The sequence below is a fragment of the Sceloporus undulatus genome, chromosome 4 (genome assembly GCF_019175285.1).
Source record: "Sceloporus undulatus isolate JIND9_A2432 ecotype Alabama chromosome 4, SceUnd_v1.1, whole genome shotgun sequence".
In the NCBI taxonomy this organism is placed as follows: Eukaryota; Metazoa; Chordata; class Lepidosauria; order Squamata; family Phrynosomatidae; genus Sceloporus; species Sceloporus undulatus.
Genome location: NC_056525.1, coordinates 251260767 through 251282848, shown reverse-complemented (window position 1 = coordinate 251282848; position 22082 = coordinate 251260767). Strand labels below are relative to the sequence as shown.

Below are 22082 nucleotides of genomic sequence, written 5' to 3'. Positions count from 1 at the left end.
AGGAGGGTGCGAGGAGACCGCCCGAGGGGGGGAGTGGTCATCCAAACAGATACATTGGCTCCACCGCAACCTCCACTTGCACCAAACTCACCCCCAGAGAAAGACACAACGAGAGAGGGCAGGGCAGGGCAGGGGATGCCCACCCACCCACCTCTAGGATGATCACTGCTGCAGGGTCAAAGGGCGCCAACAGACTTACCGACTTGCTCTCACTCTGGGTGGGGACAAAATGGACAGAGGCCTGAAATCAGGAAGAGGAGGAAATTGGAATGGACCCATCCTCAGCCGCTTTCGCCCACCCCACAATTTCCCTTCCAGCTCTTTGGACCTTTGCCCTCACCACTAACTCTCCCCCACAGCTGCCAGATCCCCTTGCCCTCCATGTGACCCACAAATCAACCCCAAAGACTCCTCCCCAGCCCCAGCCTAAAACTAGAAGCGATGCCCAAATCCAGAAGCAGAAGCGTAAGAGGTGAGGTTTGCAGAGGCAACATTGGCAGTGCCAAGCACCTGGGGAAGGGGAAGAAGGATGCCCCCCATGCCCCCCATCGAAGCACAGGACCCAGTCCCCCTCTTGCAAGGCAGTGAAGCCGGTGGAAGGGATGGAGAGCGTGGCAGGGGGTGCGGCACACCAAGGCAGCACTTACAAAGCGGGTCTCTCTGCCCACCAGGTGGGCAGGCCGTGGGGCAGCACCAGGTGGCTGGAGAGGGGCCAGAGAGGATTAGGGAGGGAGAGAGAACGAGAGAAAGAAAGAAGCAGAGAGAACCAGAGAGGCTGACTGATGGGTAGAAGAGGCAGAGACTCCAGATCCAGAGGTGCCCTCTGCTGACCCCTCCTCACAATTCAGTCCCCTTTACCTGCTGGCTGCGGGTAGTTGTGGGCGAGTCCCTCCGAGCTCCGGCCTCCCCGGGTGCCATTGCCTGAAAGACCAAGAAGGCAGCCGATGAAATCCCTCACCCACACCAGGCCCCAATGCCCCTCCTGTACCATTGTGTTCTGCTCTGGGGGCTCTGATGGGACCCCCATGAGACCCTCCTACAACCAGGGAGGGCCAAGGTGGGACCCAGCCAGACCCACAGCTTCTCGGACAGGACAGGACAGGGCAGGACAGCCAGGAGGAGGCTCCAAGGGTCCACTGCCCTGCCTGCCCCGAATTCTATCTTTTCCTTCCTGCCTTGCCTTCAGTGCCTCCTAAACAGGGAGGTTTCCGCTCTGCCTTAGTGGCTTTGCCCTCAGGTCAAGGGAGAGCTCTTTTTTTGCTGAAATTTTCTTTCCTTATAGGTACTATTTGGGTCTAAGAACTGGCATGTAATGCTTTTACAAAATGGGTTAACAGAACAATTGATATGCACACACACACAAACACACTCACACACATACACAGACAGTTAAAGGGGGAAAGGGGGGAAACCACGAACCCAAAACCAAACTCATGCAGCAGGACTCCTCAGCTCAAAGCCACGCCAGGAGGGGAGGGGAGGGGGCAGATGGGGTCTTCAATACATCTCAAGATAAAAAGGCCAGCAAGCAAGCAGGCTCTGTGGACATCCCCCTCCGCTGAGGGTCTCCTCCTCTGCAGCCCCCTGCATTGCCCTGGCCGCAGCTCACCCACCCACCAAAGAAAGGCTGCGTCCCCTTGAAAGAGGGGCATTGGGGGGGGGGCACAGAGCCAGAGGGGGAGAGCAACAGTCCCACACGGCAGGCAGGGTGCACACGGCAGACATGGCAGGCTGACCGCCCCCCCCCCCGAGCCCCTTGCCTTGGAGTAGAGACTGGTCTTCAGAACGCCCCCCTTTCCATAGCCGAGGGGAGCCCCCCCCCAGGCACGGCCCACCCTGCCGATTGGCCAGCACAAAAGGGTTGCCACTGAAGGGGATGGGCTGGGAGTCCACCAAGGCCTGGTGCTCCTTCTCTTCCTTCTCCTCCTTCATGGCCCCGCCAGCCTCTGTGGCTGCCACCCCAAGGATGCTGTTCTGGCCCCCGTCTGAAAGAGGGGTCAGTGGCAGAGGCCAGGCCTGCATGTCCCTCTCCATTTCACGAGGGTGGAGCTGGCGGGAGAGAGATGGGAAGGGGGCATCAGAGGGGGACACTTTGGGACCCCCAAGGCTGGAGGACCTATGCTCCCCCGAACCTCAAGGGCGCTGTGGGGCAACAGGCACCATCCTGGAAGAGGGAGGCACCCCAAAGGTAGAGTTGCATTGCTGGACTTCTTATGGCCACTTGGACTGTGGGCTAGTATGGGAGTGGACTGAACAACGCCATGGAAACCCCTAAATGCCAGCCAACCCCTGACAATAGCACGCGCGGCACACCTACAGACACAGACCTTCAGGGAAAGAGTGTCCAGCTGTGAAAGTCTCGCATCAGACCCATGTTAGACCCTCCTCTGGAGAGGGAAAGGCCTCCAACAGCCTAGGTTGTGAGGCAGGGGGCAACCCCTCCAGGAAATGCCCCAAGTGGCCGCTTGTGACCATCCTGGCAAAGGGGAGGCCCGCTGCCACTCCATCCAACACCCCCCACCACAAAGGCCTCCCTCAAAGCTCCCCCCTGTCCTCTCCCAGCAATGGTGCTCCAAAACATGGGGGCACCTTCTGCTTCCCCCCCCCTCCTTCCCATGGCTGGGTCTGATGACCTTACTCCTCTCAGTAAAGCCCAAGGCAGCAGCCCCCAACCCACCTGCTCCCAGCCCCCCTTGCAACCTCCCCGGCTCACCTGTGCCAAGGGAAAATGCCCACAGACACGCACACATGGAAGAGGGGCTGGCAAGCGAGTGGGCTGCTCTCTAGGCTGCCTGGAGGACAAAAGGAGCCCCCTCCCCTCCCCTCCCCTCCCATCATCTGGGACCAAAATAGCTCAGCTGGGGCAGCTCTGGCATCCCATTGCGTGCGTGTTTTGGGGTGGGGGTGCAGAGGAGCCATGATTAGGTTTCAAGGAGGGGGAGGAGGGTCCCAGAGTTGCCCAGTGACTCTTCCCCCTCCCTCCCCGTCTCCTGTGACGAGAGAAGGGACCAGGCAAGTCAGCAGCCCCTTCTGCCCCCAAGATGAGAGAAGGAGAGTGCAGCACCTGTTGAATGACCTGCTCTGCTGGTACTACCAATGAATGGTGCTATGGAGGGACCTCTCAGCTAGCCCCCATGGAGCAGGGTCACCATTACCATTTCTCTGTCCGCCTGTTCCTCCCCCGCCTCCCTGCTCTGTCCTGCAAGGCTGGGAAACATCAAGCCAAGCTGAGGATTACCAACATCCCCAGAAGTGGCAGAAAGCCCCTCCCTTGAGGGTGGCAGGATGTGGGTCGGTGGGTGAGTGAGGCTAGTCCTCTGCTGTTTGCCCAGGACCCCCACCCCCCAATTCCCTTCCCCCTCTGCATCCCAGGACCCCTTGCTCTCTGAGCTGCAAGCCCAAGGTGGGAAGGGGGGATGTACCCCACGGCAAGGCCCCCAGGGGCTCCAGGCAACCCCAGCCCACCCCTTTGGCCAACCCTCTGGCTACTTACGTTGTCAACACCTCGGGTGCTCTTCTGCAGACCACTGTTGGGCAAAGCTGCCAGTGTGCGGTAGTCCAGGCGAAGAGGCTCCCTGCTCACCTCCTGCAGGAAGGAAGGAAGGAAGGAGAGCAGATGGAGGTCAGGTCAGGGGCCCCTCCGAGACTCCAGGGTCCCTCCTCTACCCAGCACAGCCGCCTCTCTGTGCCCTCCAGTCCCCTCTGCCTCTCACCTCTTCCGTCTCTTCCACCAGGAGGTGGGTGGCCGACTCCCGCTCTTTGCGTATCCGCTCCTTCCCCAGGAGGAGACCCCACAAAAAAAGAGAGAGTGAGAGGATCAGAAGCAGAATGCGAGGGGAAACGCACCCATGGAGCAGGCACATTTCTAAGGGAAGGGGTGGAGAAAGGAAGAAAAAGACCCCCACTACAACAAAGAGCACAAAGTGGCAGAAGCTTTGACAAAGTCTCCCTCACCCCAGCAACGGTCAATGCCTACAGCCGCTTCTGCCAAGGAGGAAGGCAACATCGCAGTGGGTCAGCATCCATAGTTGCAAGCGGCCAGAAGCAGAGACAGAGGAAGCAGGGAAGGTGAGGGACTGGGGTGGGGGGTCTTGCCATGAGGGGAAGAAGTTTGGACACAGGGACAGAGGAGCCACACTTCTGCTCCAATTAATTCCAAGAGGGCAGCATCTGAACGGAAGATCCGATCTCCACTTTGTCCGAGTTGGGGGGGGGGGCTGTTAAGAAAATGCCTTGGTAGGCCTGCCCATGGGGCCAAGATGCACCCCTCCCCAGAAACAATCTCAACATCAAAGGTAAGGAGTGGCAGAAGCACTCTGATGAGGCTTGCCTTAAGACTGAAGGGCAGCTGGGAAGGGAACAGAGCTGAGAGTGCGTCAAAGGGCCGATGGAGAAAAACTTGGGCAGTCCTTGGCCAGCCATCAAAGCCAAGGCAGATGTCTGGAGGGGCACTGGTGTGGGGGGGGGACCCAAGTACAAAGCTCAAGGGGGCTCCTGTTTGCCCGCCATTCCCCTCTAGTTATGCCAATACTGGGGAAACCATCTATGCTACCAGGCAGAAGCGGGGCCCTGTGAGATGGCAGCTTTCTAAAGCTCTCTCACAAGGGCTGGGTCACCTGTGATGCCAATGGGGGACTCACCAGCGCTACAGCCCCCCCTGTCCCTCTCCTCCCAGTGCCAAGCTCCCTCACAGCCCTTTCCCAACCCTGATACCAGAGAAGCAAGTGGGGTGGCAGCAGCAGCCGCAGGAGGGCAGGAGGGCTGTGGGAAGGAGAGGCGGAGCTCCTCAGCCTCAGATCATGCTCCAGCAGCCCCCTGCCTCACCTGGGGGGAAGGAGGGGAGGGTGGCAGCGGCAGTGGCAGGTGGAGGGGGGCGGGCAGCCTCACCACTTTCTCTGCCTCTTCCCTCTCCCACTGGCTTGTCTCTCTGATCATCTCCATCTCCTGGGGACAAAGCAGGGGCCGTCAGCAGCTCTGCGCCCAAAACGGCCTGGCACTCCGGGGGAAGTGCAGTCCTTCCCATGACTGAAATGGCCAAGGGGCCAGGAAGGAAGGGGGTGAGGGTGCACCCCTTTTCCTCCACCTTGCCCCACTCACCTTCTGGAGAATGTCCAGCTCCTCTGGACTGAGGTCTCGGTCGATGGAGGAGATGCTCTCCAGGCTGTTCTTGCGCCCAATCCCAGCAGCGAAGGGGTTGGCTATGATCCCCGGAGACATCTGCGCAGGGGTAGAGGGGTCAGTGAATCACGCTACCGGCCCTACCTGGGTGCATGGCAAACACCCCAGAGTATGGGCAAAAGGGGCCAACTGGCTAGGCATGCTGCCCACCTCAATGGCAGCCACGTCCTTGGCATCAAACCCATCACACACAAGCACCAGGAGGGCATCACCCACGCTGCGAAGAATCTGGACTGCTTCCGTATGAGTCATTCCTAGCAGGCTCTGGTGGTTTACCTCCAGGATGCGCATGCCCACTTTCAGGCGCCCATCACGTGCCGCCGCCCCTGTGGAGCTGACCTACATGGCAAAAGAGAGGGAAGGAGGAGGACCAGCTGCAGCCGTGGCAGGAGGGGGGGCACCGGTCAGCCCAGGGGAACAAAGAGGGGGGCCACATCTTGTCCTTGGAGTCAGCCTGAAGCTCAGCCCCATGGGAAAGTGGCAGCATTCCTGTGGAACACGCTCAGGGGAGCGACCCCCATCCCAAGGCGGTGGGGCAGGACGTGCCTTGTGTCACTTTGAGCTTGAGGGCCAGGAACAGCTGGGCACCACACTGCCCCTCCACCTTTGGCCGGAGGTACACAGACGCACAAAGGCACCACAATCCAGGAAGTCCGTGCGGGGAAAGTGGGGCCCCAGAGCCTCCCCTTACTCTCCTGGAGACCCCCAGGGCTTCCTGTCCAGCAGGCCTTTACTGACGGGGCAGAGGGGCTGCCTTGGTGCCCTTCTCTTTTGGGTGGTCTGTGTGACCTTCTGCCTTTTCTAAGCAAAGATGCTTCATGAGGCAAAGCTTTCTTTTTAGTTCTGGGGGGAAACGTGAGAGTGGGGGCTGGAAGAAAAAGAGCCCCCACTTCCACCATCCCTCCCACCTCCACAAAACGCTTTGTGATGTGGACAAGGGACCCACTCCCCCCCCCCCCCTCCAGAAAAAAGCCCCCACCCGGGGGCGCCTGTTCCTAACCGAGGAGGAAGAATGATTGTACCCCGACCCCCACCCCATAATCCTCCTCACTTTTTCAAGCAGAGGCTGGATATCCACCTGTCACAGTGCCCAAGGTGCTTTGATTGCCTGGTTCTGCCTGGCAGAAGGGATGGGACTGGGTGACCCTTGGGGGTCTCTCCCAACCAGGACTCTTCATAAATCTACCTTAGAGATGAAGATGCCTTCGTCTGTGGGGTCAAAGGGGTTCCCTGCGTGGCCCTTGGCACCACCTCGGATGCTGATGCCCAGTTTCTCCCCCGGCCTCTTCTCAATGCAAATCTCCTGCAATAAGAGGGGAGGTTGGGGAGGGAAGCAAGCCCACCCCCACTCCACTCCATGTAAAGGGGTGGATCACCCTGCCCCACCCTGCCCCTCTTGCCACCTACCTCCATGCCAGGCGGCGGAGGGTCCCTCCTGACCACCATCCTCAGCTCCTGTGTCGGGGAGAGGAGAGCATTGACAGCCTCCTGGTGGGCTGCATGGCGGAGGTCGACACCATTCACCTCCAGGATCCGGTCCCCCACGCGTAGCCCACTCTGGGAGGCCAGTCCCCGGGGAATGACCTGAGAGACAAGAGGGACATGTGGGTGGGGGATGGGCACACTGGCTGCTAAGGGAGGTCTTGGGTAGGGGGGTGGGAATGGAGGGTTCAGGGTGGATGCAGAACCACACAGAGCCATTCCTCACGTGACTCCTACCTGGGCAACCGTGTTAAATCGTAAGAATAAGTGAAGCCCATTTCTTGCCTCTGCCCACTGTGCCCTCCCTGATGGACGACAGCAGAAGCAGCAGCAGAGAGAGACCCTACCACTGCACCAAGGGGCTGCCCTCCACTGGCCACCCTGCCCCTGCCCAGCCTTTACCTTGGAAATGAAGACCCCCGGCTCCTGGATGCCAAAAGGGTGGCTGGAGTGGTCACTCCCACCCACGATGCTGAGTCCCAGTGGCCCCCCAGCTTTGATCAGACACACCTCCTGGAAGGGGAGGGGGACCAGAGAGATGTAAGCTGGGAGATGGGCTGACAGGGCTAGAGCACTGGAGGGCAGCCCCAAAAGCCGACAGCCCAAGGGGAGGCAGAGGGAGGTATCCTGAACACCCCACCCCAGAGGGAGGGGGCCACAGATTCTACAGGAAGGGGAGCCAGGGCAGAAACAGGGGCCTCCCTCCCCCAAACAGTAGCAGCCACCTGCGGTACATGGGGTGGGGAGGGAGGGGTTGCAGGCAGCCCTCCCAAGAGAGGGTTCTACCATGTGATCCATATACCTCACCCCTCCCGCCGCCGCCCCCGGACTCCCCCTGATGCTCACCTGCCCCCCCACCTACCTCCACCGGGTACTGGCTCTCGAGGGCACTGGGCAGGTGGCAGCCAAGTGGCAAGGGCGTCTCCTCTTGTAGGCTCTCCCCATGGATGGGTGGCGGAGAGGGCCCCCGCTGGGCACGTGGCCCTGGGGGAGCAGGGTCCCTCTCGGTAGGCGGGGCGGCGGCAGCCTCTCTCTCGACCAGCAGGGCAATGGTGGGGGAGGCGGCAGTAAGCAGCGCTACAGCCTGGTCATGCCTGGCTTCCGACATGTCTACCCCATTGATCTAAAACAGCCCCAAACCAGCGTCAAAAAGGTGATGAGGAGGAAGGGGGAGGGCATACTCCCAGGACCAGGCCACAGACAGCCGCCCTAGCCTGGATGCTACCTGAAGACCTTGGGGGGATTCGAATTGGGGTGGCAGCAGGAGAGATGGGCATCATGGGGGGGCCCACAATGCAAGGAGAGCCCCCCAAGTCCCCCTTCCTCCCCAAAGCTGGCCCCAGAAGAGGAGGAGCGAAATGGGGGCTCTGCGCAGGAAGGGGGCCATCCATATGGCCCTGGGCAGGACCCAGCACCCTCCCTACCTCTGCCTCAGCTAAAAACAAAAAGAGGAAGGAGAAGCCGCCATTTGAGAGTGGCTGGAGAGGAGGAAGAGCATTTGCCTCACCCAGCAGAGAAGTTAAAAAGTGGGGGAGCAAGAAAAGAGAGAGAGAGAAAAGTGGAGGGGGGCAAGTAGGCAGGGGTGGACAGACAGATGGAAGCCAGCACTGACCAGGCCGTCTCGGGGCTTACCCCACTGAAGCCCCACATGCTCTCGCCAAGGCTGCTGGGCAGAGAAGTAGTCCCCCACACAGAGAGAGATGCTGTGGGGGCTGCCTGGCTGCAGGCGGGGAGCCAACAAGGGAAGGCTGGAAGGTGCAGTCGGAAGATGTTGAGGAGGGGGAGAAACTTTGGAAGACAGTCAGTGCTCCACAAACAGCCCAGAGGCCCCCAGCAATAATCCAGAAAGAGAAGAAGAAAGCACTCTCTTCCTGACCCCATATCTCCTCCTCAAAAGGAACCCCCTTATCTGGGCGCCCAGAGGAGCCAGACTGCGGGGGGGGGGGGGGTGCTGGTCAAAAACACCCCCTGAATCCCTACTCACCGAGAGGACCCTGTCGCCCACACGCAGGGTCCCGTCACGATGGGCCGCACCACCCTCCGCTATCCGAGAGATAAAGATCCCCTGGGGAGAGGAGGCAGATCAGGGCCCCCTCCGAGAACGTCCTCCCCAAACCAGACGCAGCAGAACAAGTGCCCCTTGCAGCCTCTGTTTCCTCCCACCCAGGGCCAAACGGGGGACTCGCGTCAGCACTGAGCCAGAAATAGGCCTCTGCTGGGCAGCACTGGCAGCCAAAAGGATCGCATGTCACCCTCACTGCCAACTAGCTAGCTAGCCAGCCAGCCAGCCAGCCAGCCAGCCAGCCAGCCCCCCCTGCCCCATGCCAGCCCCCAAGTGGTCACCGTGGGGAGCGGAAGGCACCCCACACCCATGCCAATGCCCCCCTCACCATGTCCCCTGGTCGGTAGGGGGTGGACCCTTTGCCCCCGGCAATGCTGAAGCCCAGCCCACGCTCGTTGCGCATCAGGCAGGTGGAGAGTCGCTCCGTGGGGGGAGTGCCGTCCACCTTCCCTGGGAGGTGCAGGCCCCCTCGTCGCTCCCGGGGGCTGTAGTCATCCTCGGGGCGCAGTGGGGTCACTGTGATGGCGTTCTCGGGCTCCACCATCCGCTCCCGCAGAACAATCATGGAGATGGTGCTGCCAGACCCCCGCAGGGCCTCCACCGCCACATGGTGCTCGGCACAATGCAGTGACACACCATTCACCTGGATGGGGAGCAGAGAAGAGCATCAAAGGTGTGAGGAAAGAGCTCCCTGGGCATTTCTGTGCTCATCCTTTGTCTGTCCAATATGGGATAGGTCTTGCCTCCCGCAACACATGCACCAAGGCCAAGACTGTTTGAGGGCTGCGCAGGAGCACTCGCCAGCTGCCACCTCCCTCCCTCCCTCCAACTACCCACCTCCGAGCCCAGGTAGACTGGCACACAAGATGGGACCCCTCTTTCATACAGCCCAGGAACCACCAGCGGAAACCAGCATGAGAGTCCTTTCCCTTTCTAGAGCACCAGCCCTGCCCACAGTGACACATGCCTGGCCTGCCGGCCACTGGATGACTGCAATGCCCTCCACGTGGGGCTCCCCTTGGAGAGTCTTTGGGAGCCTCCATTGACTCCAGGAGCAGCAGCTGGGTGATAGATGCAGGGACCACACCACTTCCTTGTGGCAGCCGCTTCTCCAGGATGCCAGTCCACCTCAGGGCAACCTCCAAAGCACTGGTTTTGACCTACAAAGCCTTTGGGGCTCCTTCCTGGGCCGCCTGGGACCCCATGCCCCCCTTATGGGGATCTGCATCTCAAGATCTTCAAGACAGACCCTCTCCATCCTACACCTGTCTGTAGTACACCTGGTGAGAAGGTGGAGGTCAGGGCCTCATGGGAAGCTGCTTCCATGTGCTGGGCTTCCCTCCCCACTCGCCCTCCCTCTGTGGCCTTTTCTTTCCAACAGGACTTTCGGGACTATTTGTGGGGAAGAGGCTCTGGGTGGTGCGTCAAACTGGTTCTACACTTTCTGCTCTCAAAAACGACTTTTAATTTTATTGATAGTGCCAATGTTCCTGATGTGAACTTTTTTTGCATCTAGTTGACCTTTTACAGGCTGCACTCAGAGGAGCAGAGGGTGGGCAGAGCAGTGGACAGAAATGGGCTCAACGGAAGGCCTTTAAGCAACAGCAGCACCAACAGAAGCAGCAAACTATCAACAGAGTTGGGACAGAGGGACAGGATGGGAAGGAAGACCCCCAGGCTCACCTCCAAGAGCTTGTCCCCAACTCGCACTCCCGCATGTGCAGCTGGACCCTCCTCAGACACACGGGAAATGAAAATGCCCTGCAGGAGGAAAAAGAGACAAATGCTGGAGGAAGGCAGCGGGCAATGCTAGGCAGGCTCCCCCATGGGTGGCTCTTCATGGCTCCCACCAGAGAGATTTGTCCCCTTCCAGGGCACCCTTCCCTTTGCCTCCTCACTACCACTGCACCAGTGCTTCGGGGTCCTCCCCCTGAGGTAGTCCACTTCCCAACCTCCTTCCCACCAGCAGAGCTCCCAAGGTATGGGTAGGGCAGCCGTTAATTACCTCATCGTCCCCCTTGTAAGGGGTGGACCCTTTACCCCCCGCGATGCTGATGCCCAGCCCCCCCCGTCTGGCGCACGATGGTCAGTGTCAGCTAGAAGGGAGGAAGGAAGGAGAATGAGGGGTTGCTGTTGGCAGAGGCAACCACAGCTCATACGTGCCAAAGCAGCCCCCTTCCGGGTGACCCTTCCCCTGCACAGGAACAGACTGGACACTTGACCGCAGGGAGGGGGTGGGCACTATCTTTGCCAGATTCCCCAGAGCTGGCCTCCCACATCAGGGCATGTATGCATGTGTGTCCTTCCTGTCAGCATGCCACCCTCCTCTTGCCTCCCAGTACTGATGGGGAAACATGCCTGGCCAGGGCTGGAAGGCTATACTGAATTGTGCCAGGTGGACGACTGCCCGCCTGCCTGTCCCAAGGACCTGGTTGGGTGGTGACCAAGGTGGGGCTTCCCCACCCCCCAGGGATGGCACTTAGAGGTGTTACCTTTGTTGGCCAGGCTGGGAAGAAAGGAGGCCCCAGACTGCACAGTCAGGCAGAAGGAAGCAACCGTTCCCACCTGGGGGGCCAACTGAGGGCTGTCATCACCCATTGCCAACTGGGCAGCCATAATGGCAGGGAGGGTGCCTGAGACCCTAGGAGCTGAACCTAAGAGGGAGGTCTGTTCACCCCACAAACTGGGATGGGACTCTCAGGAGAGGGGCTGCTCTTGGCATGGGCAGCTGAAAGGACAGAGGGCCTCCCCACCCCTGTCCTGGTCCTTCTTATGGCAGCTCTCTTTGTGACAGCAAAGTGGCCTAGAGGACAGGGAACAGGCACCTCTGGATGCAGAGATCAGTGTGCCCACCGGTTGGTACCTGCCCTGGCCCGAAACAGTGGCTCTGGGCCCACAGAACTCAGCACCTGTAGAGGCTGGGCTCCCCAATTTATAAAGATGGAACGTATGCTCCTGGTTCTCGTGTTGCATGGCAGGGGGAAGGCCCAAGGGGACAGACCGGGGGAGCGAGTGTTGCAGGTTTCCTGAGACCTGTGGGTACCCTCCATCCCTGCTCCCCACAGAATGAGCATGAATGGCGATGGGACCCAGTCCAGGTTGTGGTTGCCCCTGCCAATCCGGCATGGACTGTGCTGGGTCAGAACAGGGCCTGGTAGGAAGGCGATAAAGAACTGTTGTGGGCCCAAATGAGCCCAACGCTGACCCCACTACCACTGTGTAGGGCGAGGCTGGCAGGCTGGTACTAGGTGTGTCTTCCCTGGCAAGCTGGTGGTGAGCTCTGCCAGAGAGAAGGCAGTTTTATAATGAAACTGCTCAAAAGGCAGCCTCTGTTTTCTTGCAGCACCAGCACCAGCACCATCCCATCCCCCCCCAAAACTGTTCCTCGCCCCCCTTCCAGACACCTGCAGTCAAAGGCCATTGCCCCCCAACCCCTACTTTGTGACAGCCCCCTGCCAGGAGGATGAGGGAGAGAGGACAGAAGCCCCCACCCGAAGAGGAGGAGGAAGAGGAGCAGGGTTTCCCAGCGGCAGACAGGTGGGCAGTACAGACCTCTTCCTCCTCAATGCGAGCAGGTTCAATCAGCAGATTATTGGCTTGATCAAACGACACCCCCTGTTAGGACAGGAACCGGCAGAAAGAGGCATGCGGATTAGTGAGCAGGAACAGACCACCACCAGAGATAGGCAGGCAGGCAGGGCGGGCAGGCGGGTGGGCAGGAGGGCAGACCCCACGCCCAGCACCAGGGAGCCCCACACCAGAAAAAAGAGAGAGGGGGAGCAGGACAGCAAGGAGGGGTGCGAAGGAGGGGCAGAAGCGGATGCCAGATGCTGGACACTGGATGCCTGACTCCTGCTCCGCTGCTCTGCCCCAGATGGTGCTCAGTTCCTTTCCAAGTTTCTGCCCCATCAGTGGGGGGTAGACAGGCAGGCAGGCAGGCAGGCGGGTGGGTGGGCAGGAGGTCCAAGGGCTGCTCAGAGCAGTGCCACAAACCAAAGGTAACACATGGGGTTGAGAGAGGCTGGATGGCCATCTGTCAGGGATGCTTTGATTTGGATTTCCTGCATGGCAGGGGGTTGGACTGGATGGCCCTAGTGGTCTCTTCCAACTCTATGATTCTATGACTCTATGAGGCAGGCAGGGGGAGACACAGGTGCCAGGCCTTGGGGGAGTGGTGGTCCTGGGAACCCCCATTCCACATTGAGCTCCTCTTTGCCTCTGCTTGCAGCTCAGTCCCATGGCAGCACAGGAGGGGCTGAGGAGGAAGAGAGGCAGCCCCCACCCCATCCCTGCAAAGCCAGTAGGGCTCTGCTGCCTGAAAGAGAGAGGGAGGGAGCCTGCAGAAGCAACAGAGACACATAAGGGGTAGGAGAGAGCAGGAGCACCAGAGAGCCGCTCTGCCTAGCATGGGGAGATCCCCCTCTCCTTCTCTCACTCGGACCCCCATTCAGAGCCTCGGCTGCTCCTGCATTGCCTGCCTCCAAGTCAACATGCTGCGTGAGGAGGAGGAGGGCCACTATCCTGGGAAGAGAGGGGCCGAGAGGACAGAGAGAAACCACGTGGCCCCACTTCATCCCTAGGACCAGCTGAGGGAGAAAGGGTAGGAAGAAGGGCAGAGAGCCCAGGAGAGACAGCGTGGGACTGGCACCCGTCCTGCACCCTCTGTCCTTCCCCCCTCCCTGGAGCCTGACCGGAGCCCTACCTTGACCGAGGGTGGAGCAATGGGGGTCCCGAGCTTGGACTCCTCTTCCTCCTCCTCTTCCCAGCCTGTCTGCTGGGGCTCTGTTTCTTCTTCCTCCTCCTCTTCTTCCTCCTTCTCCTCTGCTGCCGCAGCATCTTCCTCCTCTTCCTCGTCCTCCTCCTGGGGCCCCCCATCAGCACTCAAGCCCTGCAAGAGGGCCACCACCGCCTCAGGGCGAGGCAACTGAGCAATCCTGAAGTGCTTCTTGTAATGAGGGGTGTCCTTGCGGATCAGCCGCTGCTTCCCTGCTGGGAATGGGTGCACCTCTCCTTCCTCCTCCTCCTCCTCTTCCTCCTCCTCTTCGCGAACAAGGGTGTCTTCAGCAAAATGCACAGTGGGCTGCCAAGAGATGGGACCCAGATGGGAAAGGAACACTCACATGGCCATCCCAGCCATTGCAGAGGCCTCAACCCCCCTCCAAAATCCCTGAAGGGCTTGTGCTTGAAACCCCAGCGCTACACTCCTTGGCGGGCAATTCTGGAAGCAGCCCCCAAACTGGGGGAGATCTGCTTTATAATTAAATACAATAAAAATTTATTTATATCCCGCCTCTCTATCAAAGATATTGCAAAGGAATGGTGGTCTGCGCAAATCTGGCAGGCCCCCTCTATGGCAGCTTGACCTGAACTCTCAGACTAAAGGGGTCCTGGCTGGTCGCTCCATTTAAAAACCGCAAGGTAATCTTTATGAAGAGAGCCAGACTGGTGCAGTGGTGTCAGCGCAGGACTACAACTCTGGGGACCTGGGTTTGATTTCCAGCTGGGCCATGAAAACCACTGGGTGGTCTTGGGCAAGTCCCATCCTCTCAGCTTCAGGGGAAGGCAATGCCAAACCTCCCCTAAACAAATCTCGCCCAAGGGTCATTGTAGGTCAAAAATGACTTGAAGGCACACAACAACAACAAGACCTTCATGGAAGAAATGGAACGAACACAGGATTTATTGCTTCCTGCGAGAGGGCGATCCACCCAGCCAGCGGTTCTGGGCACTGCATCTGAAGACAGATGCCATTAAACTGGCTCAGATGGCAAAAAGGGCAATGCAAATGACCCCAGGGAAGACCCCAGAGGAAAGGGCGGGGGCTGTTCAAAAGAAGGAAAGCTGCAGCAGGGAGAGAAGAAGAAAGGGGTCCTCCTGCCACCCCTTGACCGATCCCAAGGTCTTGGGACCAACATAAACTGCCTCTTTGTGAAGAATGGATCCTGCAAAACTCTCTGCCACTGGACACAGCAATAATGGCCTCTAGCTCAGGCCCAGACACCAAATTAGGAAGAGTAGCTAATATCCTAGAGGATAGGATCAAGATTCAAAATGACCTCAATAGATTACAAAGGTGGGCCAAAATTAATTTCAACACGGAGAAATGTCAGGTACTGCACTTAGGGTGAAAAAATGAAATGCACAGATATAGGATTATGGGGGACACCTGGCTTAGGGAGATTTATATGTCTGAAAAGGATCTAGAGGTCCTAGTACACCACAAGCTGAACATGAGTCAACAGTGTGATGCAGCAGCTAAAAAGGCCAATGCGATTTTAGGCTGCATCAATAGAAGTATAGTGTCTAGATCAAGGGAAGTCTAAGTGCGCCTCTATTCTGCTCTGGTCAGGCCTCACCTGGAAAACAGTGTCCAGTTCTGGGCACCACAATTCAAAAAGGACATTGAGAAGCTGGAGTGTGGCCAAAGGAGGGTGACTAAAACGGTGAAGGGTCTGCAAACCATGAAGCGTTATGAGGCAAGGGAGCTGAGGATGTTTAGCTTGGACAAGACATGGTAAAGGGGTAATATGATAGCCTGTTTAAAAATTTGAAGGGATGCCATATTGAGGATGGAGCCTGGAACAATGGATGCAAGCTATAGGAAAAGAAATTCCACCTAAACATTAGAAGGAACTTCCTGACAGTAAGAGTTGTGTGACAGTGGAAGACGTTGCCTTGGAGTATGGTGGAGTTTCCTTCCTTGGATGTCTTTAAACAGAGGCTAAATGTATAGGGTGTGCTTTGATTGAGAGTTCCTGCAGGGCAGAATGGGTTGGACTGGATGGCCCTTGTGGTCTCTCCCAAATCTATGATTAAAGGACGGCCATATATGTGGTCAGGAAACCTAGCAATGACTCTGCAAATGGCTCCCCCAGGCTGCTGTGTCCAAGGGCCATGGCTCCCTGCGCCCGGCACCAGGACAAATGCCCACCCATGGCAGCAGGCCGCCATGCCAGGGCCGCTCAGCCATGCACTTTGCCTCCTCCTCCTCCTCCTCAGCCCATTTCCTTTCGCAACCCAGAAGCCCTCACTTGCTGTTTGCAAACGATAGCCATCTGCTATTTAGGTGGCTAACAGGTGGGCCCCCTTTCTGGAGGACAGAAGGCACTCTCTGCTACCAAGACCCAGAGGCCAGTGCCCTCCAGGCCTTTCTGTCCATCTGCCCAAGGGGCCCCCAGCACTCTCTGTGGACATGGATATTGGTTCAGGGAAGGGGCCCCAGTCTAGCCCACCCCAATGAATGTGCTGCTGGGAGGTCACGTCCTCTTTTCCCAGTGCCAACCACAGGGCCTTCTCCTGCCAGAGTGGTGGCCCCCTTCAGCTGGGAGAGAGGGGGGGGGCAAGGAGGCCTGAGGAGTGGCGTCAACATGGCCAGTCACAGTTGCCTAGATCCAGATGACAGGCTAGGAAGTGGGGGTTCTGACTACCCTCATCGCCCTGCTGCCCGCCGGCTCCTACCTCGTTGTATTCCTCCTCCTCTTCTTCCTCCTCTTCCTGGCCCCCCCTGGTCTTCTCCTGCAGTGCAGCCGCCTCCTGCTGCCCTGGCACCTTCTCCTCTGCTCCGGGGCCCTTGGACGTGGCCCCAGAGCCTCTTGCTGCTTCTCCCTGGGGGGCTACCCCTCTCATGGTGGCCGCTGCCTCCTCCTCCTCTGCATGGCAGTTGGCAGAAATGGTGCTGCCAGAGAGACGCGAGTCCTCGCTGCGGTTGGAAGTGGCGCTCAGCCTCTTCTGGGGCTGTGCAGAAGGCACAGAGCATGTCAAGAGGGCACAAGGGGGAGAGCACAGGGTTCATAGCAGGGGCCACATGCTGCCACCTCCCAGAAGATGGAGATAATGATAAGTATGATGATGATTATTATTTTTATCTCTCCCTTCTCCCAAGGCAGGAACTCAGGGCAGCTTACAACATTGAAAAACAACATACAATTAAATGCATACAAAAATCAAATATTAAAATAGAATTAAATTACTACAATAATTAAAACAAATTCTAATTAAAATACGTTAAAATAATATAACAATACAGCTATACGAAGGGGACTAGGGTGCTTTCTGGAATAAGCGGGCAGGGGAACATTATAGTGGACGCTCTTGTGGTCATCCTTTTTGTTCTAAAGGTTGGAAACTACGGAAAAAGAAGGGCACCAGCTGTGGGGAGAGGGGGGCTCTCCCATGACCAGCCTCCTAAGCAACAGAGCCCCTCTTCTCCCATCCCAAAGGCTCACCTCTGGACCTGAGTTCCCCCTCTCGGCACTTAGCCTGGCTGCGGATGCCTCACTGCGTCGTCCCTCCATCACCTTCTTCATGGACTTCAGCTCGCTGGGGTGGGGTGTTGCCCTCCGCTGCAGGCCCTGTTAGAGAGGCATGGGGACATGGGGTTGGGGGGCAAATGGGTCGAGGGGGCCCTTCATCACATGCCTTCAGCAAAAGCCCCTCAGCTGCAGCGCCAGGAAGGAGGGGGCCAGCCCTGGCAGTCCCGCCAACCCCAGCCACAGAAGAGGCACTGGGCCACAGCTGTGGGTCGAGGGCGGGAGGTAGCCAATTGGACCCCCCACACAAGTGGAAAAGCTTTCCTGCTGCAAACAAGCCTCCTCGACTCCCTGTAATCCAGCAGACCCATGGTTAGGATATGAGAGGGAAGGGGAACACAGCAGGTGACCGCAGGAGAACAGGCTCTGGAACGGGCACCCAGCCTCACAGGTCCCTCCCCACTCATCACCATCACCATCATCACATTTATTCGTATCCTGCTATTTTCCCAGAACTGGGACTCACCCTCCTTTCTGCCCCTGCATCCTCATCCTCTTCCTCCTCCATTTTGGGATCATCCATGAACTGAATCACGCTGACCCGGTTGAGGTTCGTGTCCGTCCAGCTCTCATCCACACTGCTCTGAAGGAGGTTCTCTGTGGGAGGGGGATACCAGGGGGCTGAGATGTGATGGGGTCTGTGCACCCCAGTCCCCCCCCCAGTCCTCAGCCCCCCATCGCTGGTCCCTCCATTTACCAAGACTAGGGGAAGGCTGCTGGGGCAGGAGGTAGCAGGTCAGCACTTTCTGGCCTGTCTTCTCATCGTCTTCTGTCTGGAACTTGAGCATTGGCTGGGACTGGTTCTCGGCCAACCAGAGCGCCTTCAAATTGAGGTTGGTCAGGGCAAAGGGTAGGTGCTGCAGCCTGGGCAGAGGGGAGGGCAAGAAGCAGAGATGGGACTCTCCCCATGCACACCCCCACACCCACACATGCACGCACAGCGGCTCTCTCCCTCTGGTCAGTGGGTGCTGCTCAGGAAGGCAGCAGGAGCCCCAGTAGCCTCTGGGATAGGGCAGGCACACACTAGCAGGACTGGGGGAACCCCAAAGGACAAGAGACTGCATTGTCGGGTAGAGCGTGAACAACACCAGTCCCTCTCAATCCAAACTGGTTCACATTACATTGCTCCTGCCTCTAAGAAAGGGTCCCAGGGCAGAGGGGCTTGTGGGGATCCACAGACCTTAGTTTTTGTCCCAAAGACCCCTGCCCCACTCTTCCAGCCCTCATGCTCACCGGTTGCCTGCCACATCCAAGACATGCAACTCCGTGGTGCCAGCCAGCTCGGCAGGAAGGTGTTCCAGACGGTTGTCCCGCAGGGACAGCACATTCAGGTTGCTGCAGCCCCCAATCTCTGGGGGAAGGGCCACCAGTCGATTCCGGTCCACGTTGAGGTTAGTCAGCTTGGTCAGCTTCCCCAGGGCCTTGGGCAGGGCCTGGAAAAAGGCTACAGGTCACCAGAGAGGGACCACCCTCTCCCACCCCACATACTGGCCAGAAGGGAGCAGAAGAGCAAGAGCACATAGGGAGTTGCCAAGCCCTCTGGCACCCCACGTCCATAAGTCAGCCCCACTCCACCCCGGCCCTCAGGCACACCTACCGGCAGCAGGTTTTCAGTGAGGATGAGCTCTGAGAGATTTGCACAGTCTCCGATCGCTTCAGTCACTTCCACCAGTCGGTTCTGATCCACTTTCAGGATGGAAAGCTGCTTCAGCTGGCCTGGGCCGGGGGCAAAGAGAGTAATGTGTCAGACCCCAGGGGTTCTGTAATCCCACCCTCCACCCCCCCACTGGGGAAACCAAGTGAGGGAGACCACTACCAGACCGGGGATCCTGCCAGCTGCAGCCCTCCCACAACGGAACTGCAGGTAAAGCCAGACAAGACAACCCACTGGCACCATGCCCAGCTACAAAGTTGGTCATGCCTGCTTTGGTTGTGCCTGACTTACAGCACGCTGGTCTCAATGGGTCAACTCCATGCCCAAACAGAGCCTTCTCCAGAGAGCCTGTCCTAAAATGATGGGTCTGTCTGGGATGCCCTGAGCTACTCAGAGGAACCCTTTGCTTTGCCCAGCCACCCTCAAAGCCACGTCTGCTGGGAACATCGCGGAAATGGCCTTCTGGGTGGTTGCTCCCAGGCTGTGAAACTCCCTCTTCAACTGCTTCCTGCTTGCAGTTCAAGGTGGGCTTTCAGGCAATCGGTCAGGTGTTAAGAAAATGGCTTGATATCAGTTGGGTGCTGCGTTTTCTTCCGCAATGTAGTCTTAAGCTGTCTTTAGTATTAAAATCTGTTTAAGTGTAGTTTAATAGCCAAGCTTTTCCCTAAACATTCTCAGTACACCCTGCTATGAACTCCAGCTCTGGCAGAAAAGAGGGGAACAAATCAACAGACCCTTTAGCTTCCGCTTCCCCACCCTCCAGCCCAACCTCAGTCCCCCGCCTCCTGTGTAGCAGTCCTCCCCGCTCACCAATGCCATCCGGAATGGACTCCAGCAAGTTTTGAGACAGCAGCAGATCCGTCAACGCCACTAACCCACTGATCTCGCCCGGTAGCCGCTCCAGCTTGTTCTCAGAGACATCCAGGCAGACCAGCCGTCGCAGGTTGCCAAGCTCCTGGGACCCAAGGAAGGAACAGTTGGGGCCCAGCCCCCCCATGGATAGTTCCCCCGACCCCCCCCCCCCCCCCGCCCCCCCCCCCCCAAGCACCGGTGTGTGATCTGTCCACTGCAGCTCCACCTCCTCCCCTTCCCCAGAGCCAGGGAGGCCACTTCCCTTGCCAGTCCCCCTCTCTTCAAATGTGGGTCTCAAGAAGCAGCTCAATTGGGGGTGGGGGCAATGGGACCACGGTGTGGCTCTCTTTTCTGGCTGGCTTTCATGCACAGCCCAATGTAAAAACCTGAAAGGCTGAGAAGCTCTCTCTTTGAAAAGTGTGTGTGAGGAAGGTTTCTAGAGGATGCCCAGGCCGTGACACTATGCAAAGGGAAGCACGCAGGAATGGCAGGGTCCCCACAGGGTACTTACGGGGGGCAGCAAGGAAAGCTGGTTCCTGTCCAGCCAGAGCTCCCGCAGGTTTGGCAGGGCACCCAGCGTGTCTGGCTGCAGAGGAGAAAGGAGTAGTAGGCAGGTGTCACTGGAGAGCCCGTTCCCCACAAGGCTCTCCTGAAGCTCCCAAGGTCTCTGTCAGGGCACTCCCTCCTCCCCCGGCTGGATCAGGGGGCTGAGCAGAAGAAGCAGGCAGCTTCCAAAGACAAGGACCAGGCCAGGGGCAAAGGCCAGGACAGCCCCTGGCCAACACTGTATGTGGCACAACAGTCAAAAGCTGTACACTAGACCCACCATCACTTTGACCGGTACTATGCCTAGGATAGCCCCCCAACTCACCAACACTTCCAGATCATTCCCACCAAGGTCCAGCTGCTCTAGCTTGACCAGGAACGAGAGTGACCTGCAAGCCAGAGAAAGAGGCCAGTGGGCTGGTTGGCTGCTTGCCCAACCAGCCAGCCAGTCATTGGGATTGGGAGCTCCACAGAGAAAAAGTCCAGCAGCTGGCACCTCCTTTCCCTCCCTGGGAGGTTTGGGTGTCAAGCGACAAGCAACCCACCTAGCAGCACTCTCCCCACACTGGAAGTCCCCCCATCAGCCCCCACACCCCACGGGGCCAGCATTCCGGATGGGCCTCAGGCCACAGATAGACACTCACGCTGGAAGGGACCGTAACAGGTTCTCACGCAGCTCCAGGGTGACCAGATTGGCTAAACTACAACAGACGGGAGAAGAAGTGAGGCAGAGTGTCCATCAACTGGCCCAGAAGGGCACAGCCAAACAGTCCTCTCCCTATGTCTAGCGACAATCCTGCGGGCACAAACTCACTTGCCAATGTCGCTGGGCAGGTGCTGCAGGGAGACGTCATTCAAGGCCAAGTGGGAAAGGCTGCGCAGTTGAGTGAAGCCCTCAGGAAGCCTGTGGGGAGGTTGGGGGGGTGGGGGTGAGAAAAGCAGGCCACAGGCACCTCATCCATATGCTGCCTCCCCCCCCAAATCCAGGAGGCCTGGGATTAGCTGGCAAGGAGGGCCCCCAAGGACCTCCATCGGTACCTGGACAAGGGGTTCCCGCTGAAGTCAGCGATCTCCAGGGACTTGCAGAATTTGATGCTCTCTGGGATCTCAGGAATGTCTGGAACAAGGCCAAATTGAGGGGGGCAGTCAGACTCTCTGCGAGGTGCCACAGGCCCCAAAGAATTGGGGGCCAAAGGCACAGCACAGCCCCCACCAGCACCATAGGGCAGCCTGAGCAGGGGTCCCCTCCCTGCTCCCCGAGTGATTTTGAGGGGAGCTTGTGAGGTGTCCTGGTCTGAAGTGGGGTGCAGCTGGAGGAAGGAGTGCTGCTGTGAAGGAGAAATAGGGCCATGCCCCCACACCCCGCTCTGGCCCCAAGCTCCTTCCCTCCTTGGAAACAGGCACTGAGCAGAAAGGCCTCTCCCACCGCTACTCCTCCTTAAGGGGGGAAATGAGGCTGGTGGGGTAATAGCTCTCCTCAGGCCCACAGCCACTCTTCCACCAAAAGGCCTTCCCTGAAGCCCCCCCCCCTCCCAGCCTCTGGGCCCCCCACCTACCATTGCGGGAGATGTCCAGCTCCACCAGCTGCATGAAGTTGGCCACTTCGGGAGGAAGACGCTGGATCTCATTGTCACTCAGGCCCAGCTTCCGTAAGTTCAGGAGCCGGAAGAAAGGCTGTGGAGCAGGATATGGAAGGAAGGAAGGAAAGAGGGGGGACTGCTTAGCTGAGCAGTTGGGGAGGGGGCCTTGGTTTCTTCCTGATCCAGGACCCCACTGGAGCACAGCCGCCTGGCCTTCCCTTAGCAGGACTGAGGGGCTTACCAAAAAGGCAGCCCAAACAGTCTGAACCCCCAACTCCAAGGGCCACAGGGAGGGGGCAAAGGGCACAAAAGCCCCCCCCCCGCAGCCAAGCCAAGGAAGCGCCAGAGGCATGGCTCTTCCGCCCAGGGCGGGGGGGGGGGGGGGGAAGCACTCTTTGTCTTTTGCATGCTTCTGCTCC

General features: G+C 58.6%; 2 protein-coding genes across 2 annotated transcripts in view; one reads left to right on the top strand and one right to left on the bottom strand.

Annotated features, from left to right (window-relative positions):
* Window positions 1–22082, top strand: part of GRINA (glutamate ionotropic receptor NMDA type subunit associated protein 1) — a 595197-nt gene that overhangs the window by 190503 nt on the left and 382612 nt on the right. The gene's annotated exons all lie outside the window — the stretch shown is intronic.
* The window catches only part of LOC121928653 (protein scribble homolog), a 31844-nt gene that overhangs the window by 8880 nt on the left and 882 nt on the right, over window positions 1–22082 (bottom strand). The window contains 32 exon segments of the mRNA XM_042463662.1: window positions 200–241; window positions 648–701; window positions 859–921; window positions 3494–3586; window positions 3714–3773; window positions 4888–4944; window positions 5098–5217; window positions 5329–5517; window positions 6365–6481; window positions 6586–6762; window positions 7063–7173; window positions 7523–7783; window positions 8645–8725; window positions 9051–9365; window positions 10406–10483; window positions 10728–10790; window positions 10792–10818; window positions 12275–12337; window positions 13425–13802; window positions 16181–16456; window positions 16948–17073; window positions 17498–17628; window positions 17729–17895; window positions 18265–18464; window positions 18629–18747; window positions 19496–19640; window positions 20049–20123; window positions 20409–20472; window positions 20728–20784; window positions 20898–20987; window positions 21122–21200; window positions 21640–21757. Coding sequence (XP_042319596.1) covers window positions 200–241; window positions 648–701; window positions 859–921; window positions 3494–3586; window positions 3714–3773; window positions 4888–4944; window positions 5098–5217; window positions 5329–5517; window positions 6365–6481; window positions 6586–6762; window positions 7063–7173; window positions 7523–7783; window positions 8645–8725; window positions 9051–9365; window positions 10406–10483; window positions 10728–10790; window positions 10792–10818; window positions 12275–12337; window positions 13425–13802; window positions 16181–16456; window positions 16948–17073; window positions 17498–17628; window positions 17729–17895; window positions 18265–18464; window positions 18629–18747; window positions 19496–19640; window positions 20049–20123; window positions 20409–20472; window positions 20728–20784; window positions 20898–20987; window positions 21122–21200; window positions 21640–21757 — 3996 coding nt within the window.